At 46.4% G+C, this 17,393-nt stretch overlaps 2 protein-coding genes across 4 annotated transcripts in view; one reads left to right on the top strand and one right to left on the bottom strand.

Annotated features, from left to right (window-relative positions):
- Nucleotides 1-7,447: 7,447 nt before the first annotated feature.
- On the bottom strand, nt 7,448-10,318 carry LOC125632086 (uncharacterized). The gene is made up of 2 exons (XM_048839743.2): nt 8,817-10,318; nt 7,448-8,124 (listed from the first exon to the last, which is right to left on the bottom strand). Exons 1-2 carry the CDS (start codon nt 9,211-9,213, stop codon nt 7,658-7,660), a joined length of 864 nt encoding a protein of 287 aa, XP_048695700.2. The 5' UTR covers nt 9,214-10,318; the 3' UTR covers nt 7,448-7,657.
- A 172-nt stretch (nt 10,319-10,490) lies between these two features.
- The window catches only part of EXOC2 (exocyst complex component 2), a 186,676-nt gene continuing 179,773 nt past the window's right edge, over nt 10,491-17,393 (top strand). For 2 of the 3 annotated variants that reach the window (XM_048839740.2, XM_048839742.2), the window contains exon 1: nt 10,491-10,640. The gene's annotated coding sequence lies outside the window, so the exon portion shown is untranslated. The remainder of the gene's footprint in view (nt 10,641-17,393) is intronic. The other variant, XM_048839741.2, reaches the window with a different exon arrangement.

Genomic DNA, 17,393 nt, shown 5'->3' with positions numbered 1-17,393 from the left:
TCTAGGAAACATAATATAACATACGGGGTGGGGGGAGCTTAAAAATTTGACTCTGGAGAAATATTCCATGAATTTTCTAGCAAATATATGCCAGTATCTGAAAGCCCCATTTACAAAAACATAGAACACTGGTTTTAGCCCTCCATATTTGATCCTGAGAAAAAGCAGAGAGGTAAAACCAGTGAGACCACAAAATGTGTGAACAGTAAGTATGGATATCTTAGAGCAGGCAGCTAGGAGTTGGGGCTCTTTGGTTCCATTCCTAGTTCTACCATTTTGACCTTTGACAAGTTACCTAGGCCCTGATTCACAAGGTACTTGTTACCCATGTGCCTAACTTTAAGCATGTGGTTTCAATGGTCTAAGTACCTTGCCAAATTGGAGCCTTCAGAGGCCTTTCTCTGTGACTCAGTTTTCTCTAACTGAAAACTGTCTAGCAATATTGAATAGAAGTAGGCAGGTGGTATCACTTCTGTAAACAGCATTCGCAAGACTATTGCTAGAATACTGTTCTGATATCTGCACTTCAAAAAGGGATGTTGACCTATTGGAAAGGGTTTGGAAAAGAGCAACAAGAATGATCTGAGGTCTGGAAAACTTGTTTTACAGTGAGACACTGAAGAAGTTCAATCTATTTAGTTTATCAACAAGAAGGTTAAGAGAAGACTTGATCACAGTCTACAAGTACCTACATGGGGAAAAGATTTCTGATAATAGGCTAGTAGCATTATAAGATCAAATCGTTCAAAGCTGAAGCTAGATAAATTCATTTGAGAAATAAGGTGCAATTTTTTAACAGAGTAGTTAATCCAGGGGCGGGCAAACTTTTTGGCCTGGGGGCCACATCAGGTTTCTGAAATTGGATAGAGGGCTGGTTAGGGGAGGCTGTGCCTCCCCAGACAGCCAGGTGTGGCCTGGCTGCTGCCCCCTATTTGACCACTCCTGCTTCTCATGCCCTGACAGCTCCCCCGCCCCAGGACTCCTGTCCCATCCAACCCACCCTGTCCCCTGACAGCCCCCCTGGAACCCCTGCCCCATCCACCCCTCCCTGTACCCTGACTACCCCCAGAACCCCTGCCCCTGACTGCCCCCACCGCCCCATCCAACCCCCCGTCTCCTTCCTGACTGCCCCCGCAGGACCCCTGCCCCCATTCAACCCCTCTGCTCTCCGTCCTTTGACCGCCCCGACCCCTGTCCACACCCCCACCCCCTGACCAGCACGCCAAACTCCCCTGCCCTCTATCCAACCCCCCCTGCCTCTTACAGCGCTGTCTGGTGCACCAATGGCTGGCGGCGTTACAGCCGCACCACCCAGAGCACCAGGACAGGCAGCTGTGCCACCCAGCTGGAGCCAGCCACGCCACCGCACAGCACAGAGCCCCGGGTCAGGCCGCGGCTCTGCAGCTGCGCTGCCCGGCAAGAGCTCGCAGCCCCACTGACCAAAACATTGCGCTGGCAGGGCAGTGAGCTGAGGCTGCAGGGGAGGGAGGCTAGCCTCCCGGGCCGGGAGCTCAGGGGCCAGGTAGGAGGGTCCAGCAGGCAGGATGTGGCCCACGGGCCGTAGTTTGCACATGTGGTGGTGTCAGAAATGAGTTAATCCTTGGAACAACTCTCTAATCATTGTGGTGGATTCTCCATCATTTGAAGCCTTCAAATTAGGATTGGATGTTTTTCTAAGAAACTGGTTCTAGCTCCACTTATAAGGTATGAGTTTGTTGCCGGCACCCAGTGCCAAGAGGCTAAACAACAGCTGAAGTTGGTTCGTTACCCGGTGTGCTACACCCAATAATCACAATGCGGTGGAGAAGCAGAAAAGTTTATTTGAAGCTTCAAAAAGGTACAGGGAGATTTGAATCTCAAATCCTGTACACAGAGCAGGAAGTTACACAGGCTTTTATACATCCTTTTTCCCAGCATACTTATCCAATAGCAAGCTGCCCCAAGTATCCATATAGCTAGCCAATCCAGTTCCCAGCTAGTTCCCTGGTTCTCTGTATCATTTGTTAAACTATACATAAAGCTGCTTTATTCAGCATTGTTCTTCCATATCTCCCCTGTTTGGCCTTGCTTAGTTTCAGGCAGTCTGACTCTGCAACATATTGTTGCAGATTCTCAGCATAACTGCTGTGTGTGCCTCCAGGCGGGGGGGGCCAAGGACACTTGGGCCTAGTACGCAGAGCAGCTGCGAGTGCCTCCAGGTGGGAGTGGGGGACAAGGACACCTGGGCCTAGTGCGAGGGGGCTTCATCAACACTCGTGGTCTTCCATCCCCTCGAGTTATCTAGTGGCCATGCCCCAGTGTCCCCAACAAGTTTGATGCAGGAATTACTTGCTGAAATTCTATGACTTGTGTTATGCAGGAAGTCAGACTACATGACCATAACGGTCCCTTCTGGCCTTAAAAATCTTAAAAATGCTTACCTAACTCTCAGAGGTAGTGTGTTGTTTAATCTACATAAACAGACTAGAAAACAGTAAGTGCAAACTGTTGTTCTATGTAACCCTTATTGGGGTAAGACTTCACTGTTCAGCAGGATATAGTGTATTAAAGTTGCCACTTTTCCATCCCATTTTTAAGAACAAGGATTAATCTCTTTATACTACCTTGAGTATTTTTAACAATTTAAATTTGATAGTCAATATTACTGTTTTACTCCATCTGTCCTGGAAGCATGTATGTGTGATGTGGTTTCTTCTGCCCAATAGGCCCTATCTACATTCCGTTGCTGTTTTGCTTAGGAGCTGTTGGATGGGTGCTTACAACGTGGTCACTTTAAGTTCCTCTGGGTATAACCATCAGCTGGGAAAACTACATGTGGGGGGTGTCAGAAATGCACTGTACATGAACAGTGCTTCACTGACATACTTTCAGGTTACCCAAGTGGGTCAGAGTAATAAATTCCACCCTGGGGAGCAAGAGAAGTTGCATATCTGAGGAAAAGCCACATGCCTGTTAGGAAGCATAGCATATACCCTTTCAGGACCTAGCATTGGGTTCTGTTGTTGCAGAGCTCAACCTGGCTGTACAGTTTGGACTGGATTCCATGTTGCTGTCACATCAGGACATGGATTTGGCCATAAATTGCTGCTAATGTTATTTAATTGGCAAATTTTATTATAAACCTTAAAATGAAGATGACATTGGATCTGATTTTCAGAGGCTCCACATTCCTGTAGTTTTCATAGAATTCATTTGGTGTTAAGTGCGCGACACTTCTGAAATTCAGTTCCTTTCCCCTTTTAAATCAAAAACAAGATTTTGTGGATACAGACTAACATGGCTGCCCCCTGATACTTTTTAAATCAGTTACTTGTAGAATACTTGTATTTCCAGTAGAGATGCAGATCCAGATCCAGATCCAAACAACTCTGAACTGTGGGAGAATTTGGATCCATTTCCAAAGTTTGCAGCTTGATTCAATTCTAAATTCAACATTGCAAAATGTTCTGCATGGACAAACCCTTGCATTGAGCCCTACTGAAGTCCATGAGGCTCTCTGTGGACACAGGCGTCCACTTGCATTGAGCAGTTTGCAGGATCAGGGCTCAAGTGCTGTCTACTGGGTGGAGGCGTCCCTGGATTAATCAATCCTTGGTTTGCTTGAAAATAGTGGTATTGTTGGACAACATCCTTTTAAACAAGCAAAATGTACTGATGTACAGTCTGAAAATAAGGTAATAGTGCATCCGATGAAGTGAGCTGTAGCTCACGAAAGCTTATGCTCAAATAAATTTGTTAGTCTCTAAGGTGCCACAAGTACTCCTTTTCTTTTTGCGAATACAGACTAACACGGCTGCTACTCTGAAACCTCTCATGGGTGACTAAACTTTAAAAAAAAAATCCCAAAGTTACGTTACATCATCATAGGGATCTGTCTTGCTCAGGTACCAAAGAGAATACTATAGCTTTCCGATAGTGAAAGAAATTATTGAATCAATTACTGACCACTGGAGAATAATACTAAAAAATTAGACTAAAGCAGATGCAGTACAGGACTTTAAATGAGGAAAAGGACAAAATAAGGAATTTACCAGCCAATTAATTTTAACTTCATTGCTAGGTGAATTATTGTGGCTCAATCCTCTAGAAGAGTTAAGTACCCTCAAGTCTAACTAATATCAGTGGAACTACTCATAGGAATTATTATGCCTGATAGCATCTGAGGCCAAGAAGGTTTTGTAAACTTTTTTTGTGATTTTTTACAAAACAAATTTTTGGGCCTTATTTGACAGTAGTATAACTTTAAGTGGTTTTCCCCTTTTTCAGTTCTTCCTGTTTTTCTTTCTAGTTTAATTTTTTCTCTGTTTAGGTTTAATTCTACTTAGGCTTTTGTAACCACATACCCAATTAAAATCCCAGCAAAATAAAGAAAATAACATAACCCTCCTATCTCACCCCCCAAAAAATGTTCTTTATTTTTAGATCTCTCAAGTAGGCAAGTCCCAGGTGATATGATGGGCTCCATCATCTCATTCTTTGTTTTATGTGGCATGAGACAGACACCTAACTTACTCCCTCAAGAAGCAGTTTAGGCATCTAAGCTGTCCAATTCCACGTAGCAGGCCCCTGTTCTTGGATCACAGAGCTATGCACCTCCATGCAGCCCAGACTTAGATGCCTATTTCTGTGAAATGGGCAGGACTTAACAAACACCTCTATCATCAGCATCTTTCACTGCGTATCTTAGGGTGCCCTGTGCTAGCATGCTGGCTTTTGTAAATCCCATTCTCAGGCAAATCCCTATTCATTGTACAGGGATCCTAGGAGCCTAACTTCGCTTTATTGTTTCTGTGTTTTTCTAGGTACCTAAAAGTTAGGCACTGTGACACTCAACATTGCAATGCCTAAGTCCCTTTGTGGATCCCACCACAGGCCTGATCCTGCAAATGTGTAGGCCTATGCTTAACTTTAAACTACTTGAGAAATTATATGGGACCCTTCAGGTGCATAAAGTTAAGCATTATGCCTGTGGGCTGCTGTGTTTTGTACCAGTTTCAGTTCTTGCATTAATGTAAAGATAACCTGCAAAGGAGAATATAAACCATACAAAACCCCTGAACCTATTTCCTTTTCCACTCCTTTATGATATAGGAAAAAATGCCTGAAGATGGGTTTTTTTCTTTATAATTTTAACAGTAGAAATTCAGATCCTGTCTAAGTCTGAGTGGACAACTAATGCAATGATGACTTCATAAAAGCTAAGAGATGGAAAGCTGATTTATTTAAAAGGGGAAGGATTTTTAGTCAGACAGCTTAAAACTGCTTTTGTTCTCTTTTAACTGCTATTTAACTTAAGTGTCTAATATTTGGGATAAAGAAAGCTTTTGTTAAGGATTCAACAGCCCTGTCTCTTCTTTTAAGATGTGAAAATATTTATTCACTGAGACCTTCACCAGTGGAAGCCCAGAAATGACACTTCCAAGGTCTTGTCTATACATACTGGTTTAATTAAAGATGCATTGTAAATCTACTTACTTAAACTGGTGCAAATCCCTGTGTGAACACTTAAATTGATTGAAATCTGGTTTATATCAATTTAGTTTATTCAGTAAGATTTAAGATAAATAGACATAAGCCAGGTTAAAAATCAATTTAAGGGCTTGTCTGCATGAGAAAGTTGCAGTGGTTTAACTACTGGCGTGATTTTAAAACAAATTTAGTTAAACGAGTGTGGACACTTACGGTATGTTAGGCAGAGTTACATCACCGGCAGTTACATCGCCACTCAGAGAGCGCTGAAGGGAAACTGCTGTTGTGTGTTCACACTGTCAGCTGCCTGCACAATAGCGTGTTCACACTTGCAGCACTTGCAGGGGTATTCAGAACGGTGCACTCTGGGCAGCTATCCCACAGAACATCTCTTCCTCTTCCACCACTAAGAGTTTTGGGAAGGCGGAGGGGGTTCCGGGCCATCCGGGTCCTGTCCCAATGCTCTGTGATGCATTGCTTTGCATTCCAGCAATCCCTGTGTTTCTGTCTGCATTTGGTACCATCTTTCAATGGTTTGTGTACTGTGCGTTTTGCCTCTTCGGTCTGCAGGAATAGATCCCGCACTATTGACCAATATGCTGCTCACTCTCACTCACATGTCACGAGTGGCAGTGGAGTTATTCCTTAAACTACAAAGGCAAGAGGAGTTCGACATTGATCTCACCATGCATAGTAGCTACGACACGAAATTGCTTGGGGCATTCACGGAGGTGCTGATCACAGTGAAACGTTGCTTTTGGGCTCAGGAAACAAGTTGCTTTGGGGCTCGGGAAACAAGCATTGAGTGGTGGAATCACATTGTCATGCACATCTGGGATGATGAGCAGTGGCTGCAGAACTTTCGGATGAGGAAAGCCACATTCATGGGACTGCGTGATGAGCTCTTCCCAGCGTTGTGGTGCAAGGACACTAGAATGAGAGCTGTCCTGTCGTTGGAGAAGCGTGTGGCAATTGCATTGTGGAAGCTGGCTACTGCAGACTGCTACCGTTTGGTCGCTAACCAGTTCAGAGTGGGAAAGTCAACCATGGGACTCATGTTGACCAAAGTGTACAGGGCCATTAATCACATCCTGCTCTGAAAGACCGTGACTCTGGGCAACGTGCATGACATTGTGGATGGCTTTGCACAAATGGGCTTCCCTGACTGCAGGGGGGTGACAGATGGCACGCATATTCCAATTCTAGCACCAGACCACCTAGCCACCGAGTACATTAATCTGAAGGGGTATTTCTCTATGGTTCTCCAGGAGCATGTGGATCACCGTGGGCATTTCATGGACATTATCGCAGGCTGGTCTGGAAAATGTGCATGACACACACATCTTTCGGAACACTCGCCTGTTCAGGAAGCTGCAAGCAGAGATTTCCTTCCTGGACCAGAAGATCACTGTAGTGGAAGTCGAAATGCCCACTGTGATCCTGGGAGACCCTGCCTACCCCTTAATGCCGTGGCTTATGAAGCCATACATGGGGAACCTTGAGAGCAGCAAGGAGCAGTTCAACAACAGGCTGAGCAAATGCAGAATGACTGTTGAGCGTGCTTTTGGATGTTTAAAGGCTTGCTGGAGCTGCCTATATGGGAGGCTGAACCTGGCGGAAGACAATATTCCTATGCTTATAGCTGCATGCTGGATATTCCATAATATTTGTGAGGGAAGCGTGAAAGCTTCACTCAGGGCTGGACCGCAGAGACTCAGGACCTGGAGGCTGAATTTGAACAGCCAGAGACCAGGGCTTTTAGAGGGGCGCAGTGCAGGGCCATAAGGATCAGGGAGGCCTTGAGGCAGCAATTTGAAGCTGAAAGCCACTAATATTTGTTGCTATGCTCGGGAGTGCAGTGCTTGTAATGCGAGGAGGTGATAGTGTATCGTCTGCATCAATCACAGTGAAGGTTTAAGAAAATTGCCTGTTGCTTTACAGGGTTCTGTTTGCTCTCAATTAATGGAATAAAGATTGCTTTCAAACCAACACAATTCTTTTATTGAAAAACAACAATCAGAAGAGCGAGACAAACAAAAAAACACATCAACACTATGGGGGCTGGGGGAAGGGAAGGTCCCAGGAGGAAGTGGGGTCCCAGGACGGTTAAACATTTGTGTACGTCCAGGTATCATATGCAACCTTGTCCTTTGGAGTACAGTGCAGCGGACAATGTTCTTCGGCAGGGCTAAACTGCAGAAGAACGGGTGTTGAGTGCAATGGGTACTGGGAGTCCACAGGGCTGGACTGTGACGGGGCAGGAGTGGAATGCAGTGGGTACAGACTGGATCCCGGAGGTTGATAAGAGTGTGTTGGCGATGTTCGGAGGGAGGGGGGCACTTGGGAAAGCGTTTTGCAACAGCAGCTGCAGGAGAGGGCGGGCGCGGAGCTGCTCAGTTTGCAGTGCTTGTAGCACCTGGAGCATGTCCGCTTGGCGCTCCATAACCTTTAAAAGCCGCTCTGTGACTTCATTCTGGTGTGCCACGTTGTCCTCTCGCTGTCCTGCCACTCCTTCAATTTCTTGCTTTTTGGCCACAGAGTGCATCATGACATCATGCAGAAAGTCCTCTTTAGTTCTTCGTGGCCACTTTCTAATTCTGCGCAGCCGTTCAGCTGGTGATAACAAAGGGGGAGGCTGGGCTCCCAAGGTCATATCTGTGAAGCCAAAATGCAACATTTTACAGAAGCAGTATTGTTTGCAACACGCAGATTTCATGATTTAAAACACAGCCACTATTCACATACCTGCCACTAACTGGCTGACCCCAGGCAAGCACACATGAGCCACAAGACCCCCAAAATGGCGAGTAACCAGAGAGGCAGGGGCAATCAGTGTTCCAGGACCATACTGTACACTAAGCATGTGCCTCTTGGGGAGAGCCAGCACTGTAGGGGGAGCCTTATAATCATTACTGTCCGCACATTTTCCAGAGGCTGTGTTCATTATGGAAGATATCTCGCAGCTGAGGGTGAGCAGGGAATCAAGGGAGGGTCTTCTCCAAGACTGCGGCTTCTGCCCTGGCCCTTATGCGGCTTGCCTATGTGCAGCAATGGTCCCCACCCCAGTGATGGCAGAGTGCCGTAGGAAAGTTACCCTTAATGGGGCAAGAAACAAAGCGGCTCTGCCAAAGAACCTGTGGCAGCAGATTGCCCAGCATCTCCACGAGAGTTTCGTGGAGATCTCTGAGGCAGATTCCCATGAAGTGAGGGAGTCAATCAACACCCTGTTTCACTGCTCAGACTAGGCATGCGGTAGTACGTGCATCATACAGACACAAGCCTGCTTTTTGCAACCCTCCTGCCTCAAACAACTTGCTTCAGCGAGTCCCAAAATCAAAGCCACTTACCAGGGGCTTCCTCTCCTGTTTGCACTTCACCAAGCTCCGACAGCTGTGACTGGCTAACCTCCTCTGGAGTACAGAAGAGCTCCTGGCTGCATGCACCTCTGACCTCCGAGTCGTCCTCTGCTGCTGGGTCCCCCTCCCCATCCTTGTCCAAGATTTCCTCCTCCTGGCTCTGTCCACTCTCAACTGGCTCATGAGCCAACAAAGTATCCATAGTAGTCTTTGCAGTGGTGGTGGGGTTGCCACCAAGTATCTTATCCAGCTCTTTGTAGAACCGGCAGCTTGTGGGTGCAGCACTAGAGCAGTGGTTTGCCTCCTGCACCTTGTGGTAAGCGTTCCGCAACTCCTTCAGTTTGATCCTGCACTGCAGTGTCTCCTGGTCGTGGCCCCTTTCTGCCATACATCGTGAAATCTGTCCGTAGGTATCATAATTCCTATGGCTGGACCACAGCTGGGACTGGACAGCCTCCTCTCCTCAAATGCTGAGGAGCTCAGCATTGCTCCAAGCGGGTATCGCCTGGTGTGTGGAGCAGGCGTGGTCACCTGGAAAGATGTGCTGAGAGCACTGCATGCATCACCGAGCAAACAGGAAGGGGACTTTCAAAATTCCCAAGGAATTTAAGGGTTGGTCACCTGAGGGCAGGGCAGTAGAGTTCAAACCAATGACGACAAGCGAAAACAGGCATTGTGGGACACCTCTTGGACGCCAATTGCAACACTGTCAACCAGGGTGTCTACACTGACACCGTGGGGCTGTAGCCCCGACACAGTAAGCTGTATGCCTCTTGTCGGGGTGGTTTTTTCACAGCACTGCAACTGCACAGTTTCTATGCACTAAGTGGCTTGGCTGTGTGTACACCTCGGGAGTTACACCGCAGAACCTTACCAGTGTAGACAAGGCCTTATTTTGTTTTATTTTAATTAAAATAATTTAAACTAAATCACAATAAGCGCCTCTTAAACCCTTCCATGGACACTCTTAGTTTGGTTTACACCAGATTAATGACAGTGGTTTAAAAACTGATTTAAGTTAAACCAATATAACTTTCTCAGGTCGAGAACCTCTTCCCTACAGGGGCTTGCCCAGGCTCATGTAAAACTGTTTTTTAAAAATGGCTAAATTAGACAGGTGCAATTTTGGATGAAGACTGGGGCACGGGTAAAAAAAAAAAAATCCAACCTCCTGCCTCCCCAACAGGACCCTTATCAGGCCTTGGTTTATACAAATCAAGCCAGACGCCCAGTTTGAAACAAAACAATAGTCTCCTTTGCAGGTTGCCCGGGCGCTGCAGTCCCTGGCAGAGCTTTGCAGGAGCGGGGCCCGGGGCCTGCTTTGTTTCTTTCTCTTACTTTATTCCGTCTCTAAGCAGCATTTCCCGCCTCGTCCTCGGTCACCGTATCTCTTGAAGAGCCTTCTGTGGGGCTGGACAGCGCCCGCTCTGCTGTCCCCAGCTCCCCGCCCCCCATACACTGTCTCAAACCCAGTTACCCCATCGGCCCCGCCCTGCACCCCGCGGCCCCGGCCCCGGCCCCTGGGGAGGGCCCGAACGCTTTGGGACGCGGCTGGTGGGAGGGGGAAGAGAACGAGCTCAGAGGAGGGGCCAGGAGGGGAGGAGAACGAGCTCAGGGGCGGGGCCGGGAGAAGGAAGCCGCGGCACGAGCGGGAGGGGCGGGGCTGCCGCTCGATTGCTCTGGCTCCGGCTCCGTCTCCGTCTCTCGGGCGATCGATTCGTCCTGGCTCCACTGCGGCGGGCTGGCCGCGCGAGGGGCGGAGGTGCTGCCGGGAGGGAAGCTGCCCCGTGCCGGTGGCAAACAGCGCGGCGGCCGGTGAGTGACGCCCCTCCCCCCTCCTCTCGCTGTAGGTCAGCGCGGGCCGGCTCTGACCTGCCTCCGGGCTGCGGAGCAGCCCATCCCCGTGCCTCTGCGGCTCTTGCCCTGCGGGGGGGGGGCGAGTCTCACTGCGGACCCGCCTTGCCTCTGCCGCCGTTGACAATAACGATCCGGATCGGGCCGTTGGGACGCGCCCGTTACCCCGCCCCCCGCTGGGCGCTGGCTCTGTGCGGGGGAGGCCAGGACCCCCCCCCCACACACACACACACCACTACCACTGTGAGGGGGGGCGCTGGGGCTGCCGGAGGCTCCGCTTCTCTCCGCCCGGCTCAGCTGGGCTGGGCCCCGCGGGGGATCCTGTGAAAGGCCGGAGGAGCGCAGGGCCCTGCGGGGGGGCGGGGTCAGAGCGTGTTCTCCTGCGGATCCGAGCGCTGTCACTTGCCGCGTGGACGCGGCCCAAGCCGCAGAACCGACTCTGAAGGTCTGCCTAGTGCATTAGTTAGCACGGCTGTGAGGCCCGGGTCCGGCTGTGGGACCCACATTTGCACGGTGGTGTGGATGCTTGAGCGCTGGCTTGGAAACACTGGGTATGTCTACACTGGAATTAAGCATCTGTGACTGGCCTTTGCCAGCTGACTCATGCTGGTGGGGCTCCTGCTAAGGGACTGTTTAATTGTGTTGTAGATGTTTGGGTTTGGGCTGAGGTCTGGGACCCTCCCAGTTTGCAGGGTCCTAGAGCCTGGGCTGCGGCCCAAGCCCAAATGTCTACACTGCAATTAAACAGCTCTTATCCTGAGCCCTGTGAGCCTGAGTCACCTGGCAGGAGCCAGCCACCAGGGTCTGATTGCAGGATAGACATACCTACTGAGTTCACAAGCCCAGGTCCCACAGACCTGGGTTTACAATGCAGTGTAGACATGCCCTTATAGCTGGCTACAGAATCATTGGTATTTTGTCAACTTGGGCACTGACCAATGTGTTGCAGAAGCTACCTGAAGGATGCAGCTGAGGCCGCAATGTGCTGTCATTTCTGTGATGCTTTCAACGCTTTCCTCTTCACCTGCTTGATGTCAAATCTTGGAGGTCCATGTAAAAAAACCACATGTTTTTAAATTAAATGGAAGCTCTTGTTCAGTTTTTATTATGTCGGTCACTACAGATGTATTCTTCACTGAAAGGTGAAATAATTGATACTACAAAGACTTTACATTCTAAAGGCACCATAAACATGGTAAACAGGCAAGTAGTGGTATTTGCTCTTCATTGTAAGCTACAGTTGAAGAGTCCTTGTTACTACTTCCAGACTTCGTGCAGTAGCATGGGGGGGCCTGGAAACTTTCAGAGCCTTGGCTCTGCAGCAGGGAGCCTGGAAGCTCTGAAAACCCCTGCTCCTCAGGGCTTCCAGACTCCCTGGCCAGCTGGCTGCCTGACCCTCAGGGGATCTGACTTCTTATGCTGGGGGAGCTGGGCAGCCCAGTGAGTCACCTGGTCCAGGAGTTTCAAAGCCCTGAGGTCCCTGGCCGTTGGGCAGTCTGCATCCGGGCCAAGGTCTGCAGCAGCTACTGATACGATTCATGTCAGTTTCACTGATGCCCACCATTGAATAGCAGTGGTGAAACAATTATGTCCCTTTCACTGAGCAGTTGTGGGCATCAGGGAGCATATTTTGTTTGGGAAACACCATTTTTCAGAAAAAAAAAATTGGTTTCAGTCTGAAGTGGACCAAAACCAAATTTTGAAATGATGGCATTTCCAGTGAAGCAGAATTTCAATGAGCTGGGCTGTAAAGGTGTGTGTGTGAATTTTTTTGGATGAATCTGTCAAGATAAACATGGTAGTAGCCCTGTATATTCTTTACCAAGTGTATTAATTAGATTATATCCTTGATCACAGGTGGGTTAATTAGCATATTTTGCTTGCTCTAATAGCATCATTTAAACATGCAGACTTTTAAAAAGTCCTTCAAACTTGGCTGTTTCATGGTGTTGGTAAATACCTTTTCTTCTGCAAGCTTTCTAAAGTCTGCTGGTGAGCTCATAGACTTCTGAGAAGCTTAGAAGACTGTAGTAAATAACTAAAATTAACTGTCCATTCATCCAGGAAAACATGTTGAAGAAATCGTTTTCAATTAATTAAATAGATGAGTCTTTCAGACCAGGTTATCTTTTGATAAATCCCCCTTCCCCAGTGTACAATTTTTCAAAACTTAAGTGGCTTCTTTTCAAAGTACTGCATTTCTAAAATGCTATATCTAATTAACTCCAGATTTCCACCCCAAAAAATGATGTTGACAGGATATCGCACATGACAAATTTCAGGCAGAAAACTACTTATCTGGCCAGATTGCTCCCCCATTTTGTTATAGAGATGTTGTATGAAAATAGGTTTCAGAGGAACAGCCGTGTTAGTCTGTATTCGCAAAAAGAAAAGGAGTACTTGTGGCACCTTAGAGACTAACCAATTTATTTGAGCATGAGCTTTCGTGAGCTACAGCTCACTTCATCAGATGTTTACCGTGGAAACTGCAGCAGACTTTATATATAAAATATATATATATAAAATATATATAAAATAAATATAAAATATTATTATATTAAAAATAAATATATTATTTATAATATATAAATTATATAAAATAGTGATTTGAACAGCTTGTCTTCTACTAGCTAAGCAGGAATGTATCTCTTCTTCCTTTTCCAACCACCAATTCACTCCTTGTTACTAATCTTCATTAAAATCTTGTAATGCTTTTAATGTTTTGTATTAAATCATGAAATATTCAGAACATTGTGAATTGAAAAGAATATAATAAAAATATTGTTCCTCTAATTTAGTAATGTTCACAAAGTGCCTATCATTTAGGTTACTCCTACACAGCAAATGAAGTTGTACTTTTAATCTAACTAGTGTAGGTATCAATAGTAATAAAGATGTGGCGACATGGCTTTCAGTGCAGGCTACTTGCCACTATACAACCCTGCTGGGACCGTGGGTAAGCTAGCCCTTGCTGAAGTCTGTGCTGTCATATTTTACTACTGTGGGTACTCATGCTGGCTAGATTAAAGCTAGGGTGGGTATGCTTACTTGCTTTACGACCACATCTTAATTTGCTGTGTAGATATAACCTCAGAATGTTTGGGTCTTTAAGATTTCTCATGTCCTAAAACATGTTTACAGACCAGCATTGACAGTAGTTCAGGCAAAAGCAAATATTACAGGTTTTCAGACTTAAAATATACGGACAGTCTTGCCATAGTCCAGATTTATACATTTCTTTATCTGATTGTATTTTTGTATTCCTTTCTGTGTTAGACAACTCAGCATAGTAAATTTGATCAAAGTAGTAAATAAAATAGGTGATTAGATGATAGAGTCTACATCATGAATCCTATCATGATGAAAATTGCAAAAAATAAGCAGTGTGTAACATATTCAACTAATTTTTAAAAAATTATTTAAATAATTATGAAGTCAGGGAGTTTAAGGAAGCATATTTTCAAAAAACATGAATCAGATTTAATTTCAATCTTATTTTAAATGTATTTCTACTTATGCTGAAATCTGAAAATATCAAAAATCCTGGTTTATTGCTAAAATTCTAAATATAAAGTTCAGAATATCTGACAAAGATAGAAGGTTGAATGTGAGAGATGTTTTTAAAATTGCATTATTTCAACTGCTAAATTATGTCAATTTATGTAAAGCAACCTGGATTATAATTCACCCTGCATTTCTGTTTCCAGCAAAAACAGGCCTGTAAAGCAAAAAGGATTGATACTGCCCAGAGCGACAAACCCTGAAAGGCTAGCATGTATACATATCTTGTCAGTTTTCTCTAAATGTATGTTGCTCACAGATGGAGTGACTTCACCTCTTTTCTGCTTTCCTAGTTGTTATATGGGAATAATGATACTGACTGCTCTGAAAAGCACGTTGAGATATATTGATGAAAAATGCTATGTAAAAGCTAGTTGTTGTTGTGCAGCCTTATCCAGCTGCTTTTTCTAAAAAGTAGTGGTTTGATCCCATGGACTAGTTCTTAGATGAGGTTTGTCATCATATGATAGTGTATCCGACAGTGTCATGTAGCAACAATGAACCAGATCAAACCATTCCCATGATAAACCCTGTGATAGGAGATCCTGAGGAAGAAATTTTCTTGAGGATCCCTCTACTGTTGGGAGGAGGTGACATTTTCTTACTCAGGGAACAGCTATTGTGCCCACCTTCCCCAAATCTACTGGATCCCCAGGGCCATCTGTTTGGAGGTCCAGAGCTTCAGGCCTTAGCTGACCCATCCCTAAATATACTGGTGGATACGGAGAGAAATTATGTTCATCCACCACTAGCCTTGCCTTTGGTCTATCCACACTTTCCCCCCTCCATTCTGGCCTACCTACTTCACTCCCCACTTGCAGTGTGCATTGTGGGCTCATGGATTGCCTTCCACAGTGAAAGCAAAATGGTGCTGTGGGAGGAAGAAGAACTGCCCTGGGAGGGTTCCCTCTACATGTTGATTGTGGGGGATGATCTAGGCAGTGATTTTAATATAATATGAAGTAAGTGTGATTAAAAATAAAAAAATGATTTTTCTTTGGATATTAGGTAGTGCATATGCATAGTGGTAACTTTTCAAAGTTAAAGACGTAGAGTTCACATTCCATCCTCCTAACCTCAGTGTAGCCAAAGGCACTAGTCTGTGTTTACAACCTACAAACTATCAGTTGCAAAAATAAAACAGATTTCAAATTGAAGTATAAAAGTAATCTGAAAATTAATCTGTTTGTTTACATTTCTATATCTCAAAAACAGCAGCATGTTCCCCCAACCTCAAAATTTGATAGAGGCAAAGCCACCTATCTTCTGGGATCTCATGCCAAAAGTCAGCCTTGGATACACTTTTTAATGCTAGATTACAAATTCCTGAAATTAGAGGCTTATAATGGAAAGGCTCAATTTACCTATAGAATCTTAACGTCCTAGACTGCATATCAGTAACATGCTTAAAACAAACAAAATAAAACAAACAACACTATATTCCTCACCACTATATTTGATGTGTGTGTATATATATATTTAAGGTCAAAACTGGAGTAAATATATTTTAAAAATACACATTTTTAGATTATTTATGGATGTGTCTAACGCACTGTCTTCAGTAGGAAACCGAATAATTTAAACTCTCTTTTTTTTTTAACAATAGAGATAATGACATGATACTGACTGTTCAATGTAGACAAAAACAAGTTGTGGTCAGCAGTGTCAGGTAGTCATGATAACCCTTCTGGCACTTGGGACCATACTCAGTTGTGTTTATAAAAAAACAAACAAAAAAGTAAATAACCCTTCCCCCCCCCAGTTTTAAGTATGATTGAGCTTCCTGGTGAAGTAAAGCCCTGAAGAGGTCTATATTCTATCAACATCCAAGAAAACTGACAACAAAATAGGGTCCTGACCTCCCAATCAGATTAATATAGCCAGACCTTGTGCATGTGCGGAACTGCAGAGTCAGTGTGGCTCTGCGCTATACTGTATACAAGAATCAGATTGCATTGAATTGGGGGCTTGGATCTGACTGCAGTATTGGGACCTAAATGATTGTATAGGCCCCTAGAAGTATGTACAGGTATATTTTTAACCCTTTTTGGTTGAGCTTTACTGACTCTGTGTTATAACGTCTGTAACAGTATACTCTATATCGGTGGTCTCCAGCCTTTTTACGCCGAAGATCACTTTTTGAATTTAAGGGCAACCCAGGATCTGCCCTGCCCCACTCCCTCCCCGTTGCTCACTTTCACCACGCTGGGGTAGGGGGTTAGGGTTTGGGAGGGGGTGCAGACTCTGGGCTGGGGCTGAGCGGTTTGCAGTGTGGGAGTGGGCTCTGGGCTGAGCCTGGGGCAGGGGATTGGGGTGCAGGAGGGGGTGAGGGGTGCAAGCTCTGGGAGGGAGTTTGGATGCAGGAGGGCTCTGGGCTGGGGCAAGATGTTGGGGTGCAGGAGGGGGTACAGGGTGCTGGCTCTGAGAGGGGACTCAGGGCTGGGGCTTGGGGTGCAGGAGTGGGTATGGGGTGCTGGCTTTGAGAGGGGGGTCAGGGCTGGGGTGAGTGTTGGGGTGCAGGAGGGGATGCGGGGTGCTGGCTCCGGGAGGGGGCTGGGGGTTGGGGTGCGGCCTCCCATTGGGAGCACTTTGAGTGTCTCCCAGTCGTCGGCACAGCAAGGCTAAGGCAGGCTCCCTGCCTGCTTGGGTCCCACGCTGCTCACGGAAGGGGCCATCATGACCCTGTGGCCCCTGGAGGGGGAGGGCACGTAGCTCCACGCGCTGCCCCCTCTGCAAGCACTGTCTCTGCAGCTCTTGTTGGCTGCAGCTCCCCGTTCCTGGCCAATGGGAGCTGCAGGGGTGGTGCTTGCGAGCAGGAGTAGCATGTGGAGGGAGACCCCTGCTCCCCCGCCCCAAGGACCGCGTCGGCTGCTTCCGGGAGCGGCGTGCGGTCGGGGCAGGCAGGGGGCCTGCCTTAGCGGCAGCCTTAGCAGCAGCCATGCTACACTGCCGGAGATTGCGATTGACCGGTTGGTGACCACTGCTCTATATCTAAAGAGGCTTATAGCAGCTCCAAAGTTAAGGTTAGACTTTTCACTTAAACAAAAGTTAAATCTCTAAATAAAATAAAAACTTCCCACTGATGAGTACCTAATGGTGAATATAGACACACTGAATTTTCAAAAAGAATTTTTGCAGTCCAGAGTCTCTCTT

This window comes from Caretta caretta, chromosome 2 (genome assembly GCF_965140235.1).
Source record: "Caretta caretta isolate rCarCar2 chromosome 2, rCarCar1.hap1, whole genome shotgun sequence".
Taxonomy (NCBI): domain Eukaryota; kingdom Metazoa; phylum Chordata; order Testudines; family Cheloniidae; genus Caretta; species Caretta caretta.
This window is presented reverse-complemented; position numbering and strand designations above follow the sequence as displayed.

Coding starts and splice junctions, on each gene's coding strand:
- LOC125632086 (XM_048839743.2), bottom strand. CDS start 9,213: ATGGCAGAAAGGGGCCACGACCAGGAGACACTGCAGTGCAGGATCAAA. Junction 8,125..8,816: donor AACAGGAGAGGAAGCCCCTG/GTAAGTGGCTTT, acceptor TTGGCTTCACAG/ATATGACCTTGGGAGCCCAG.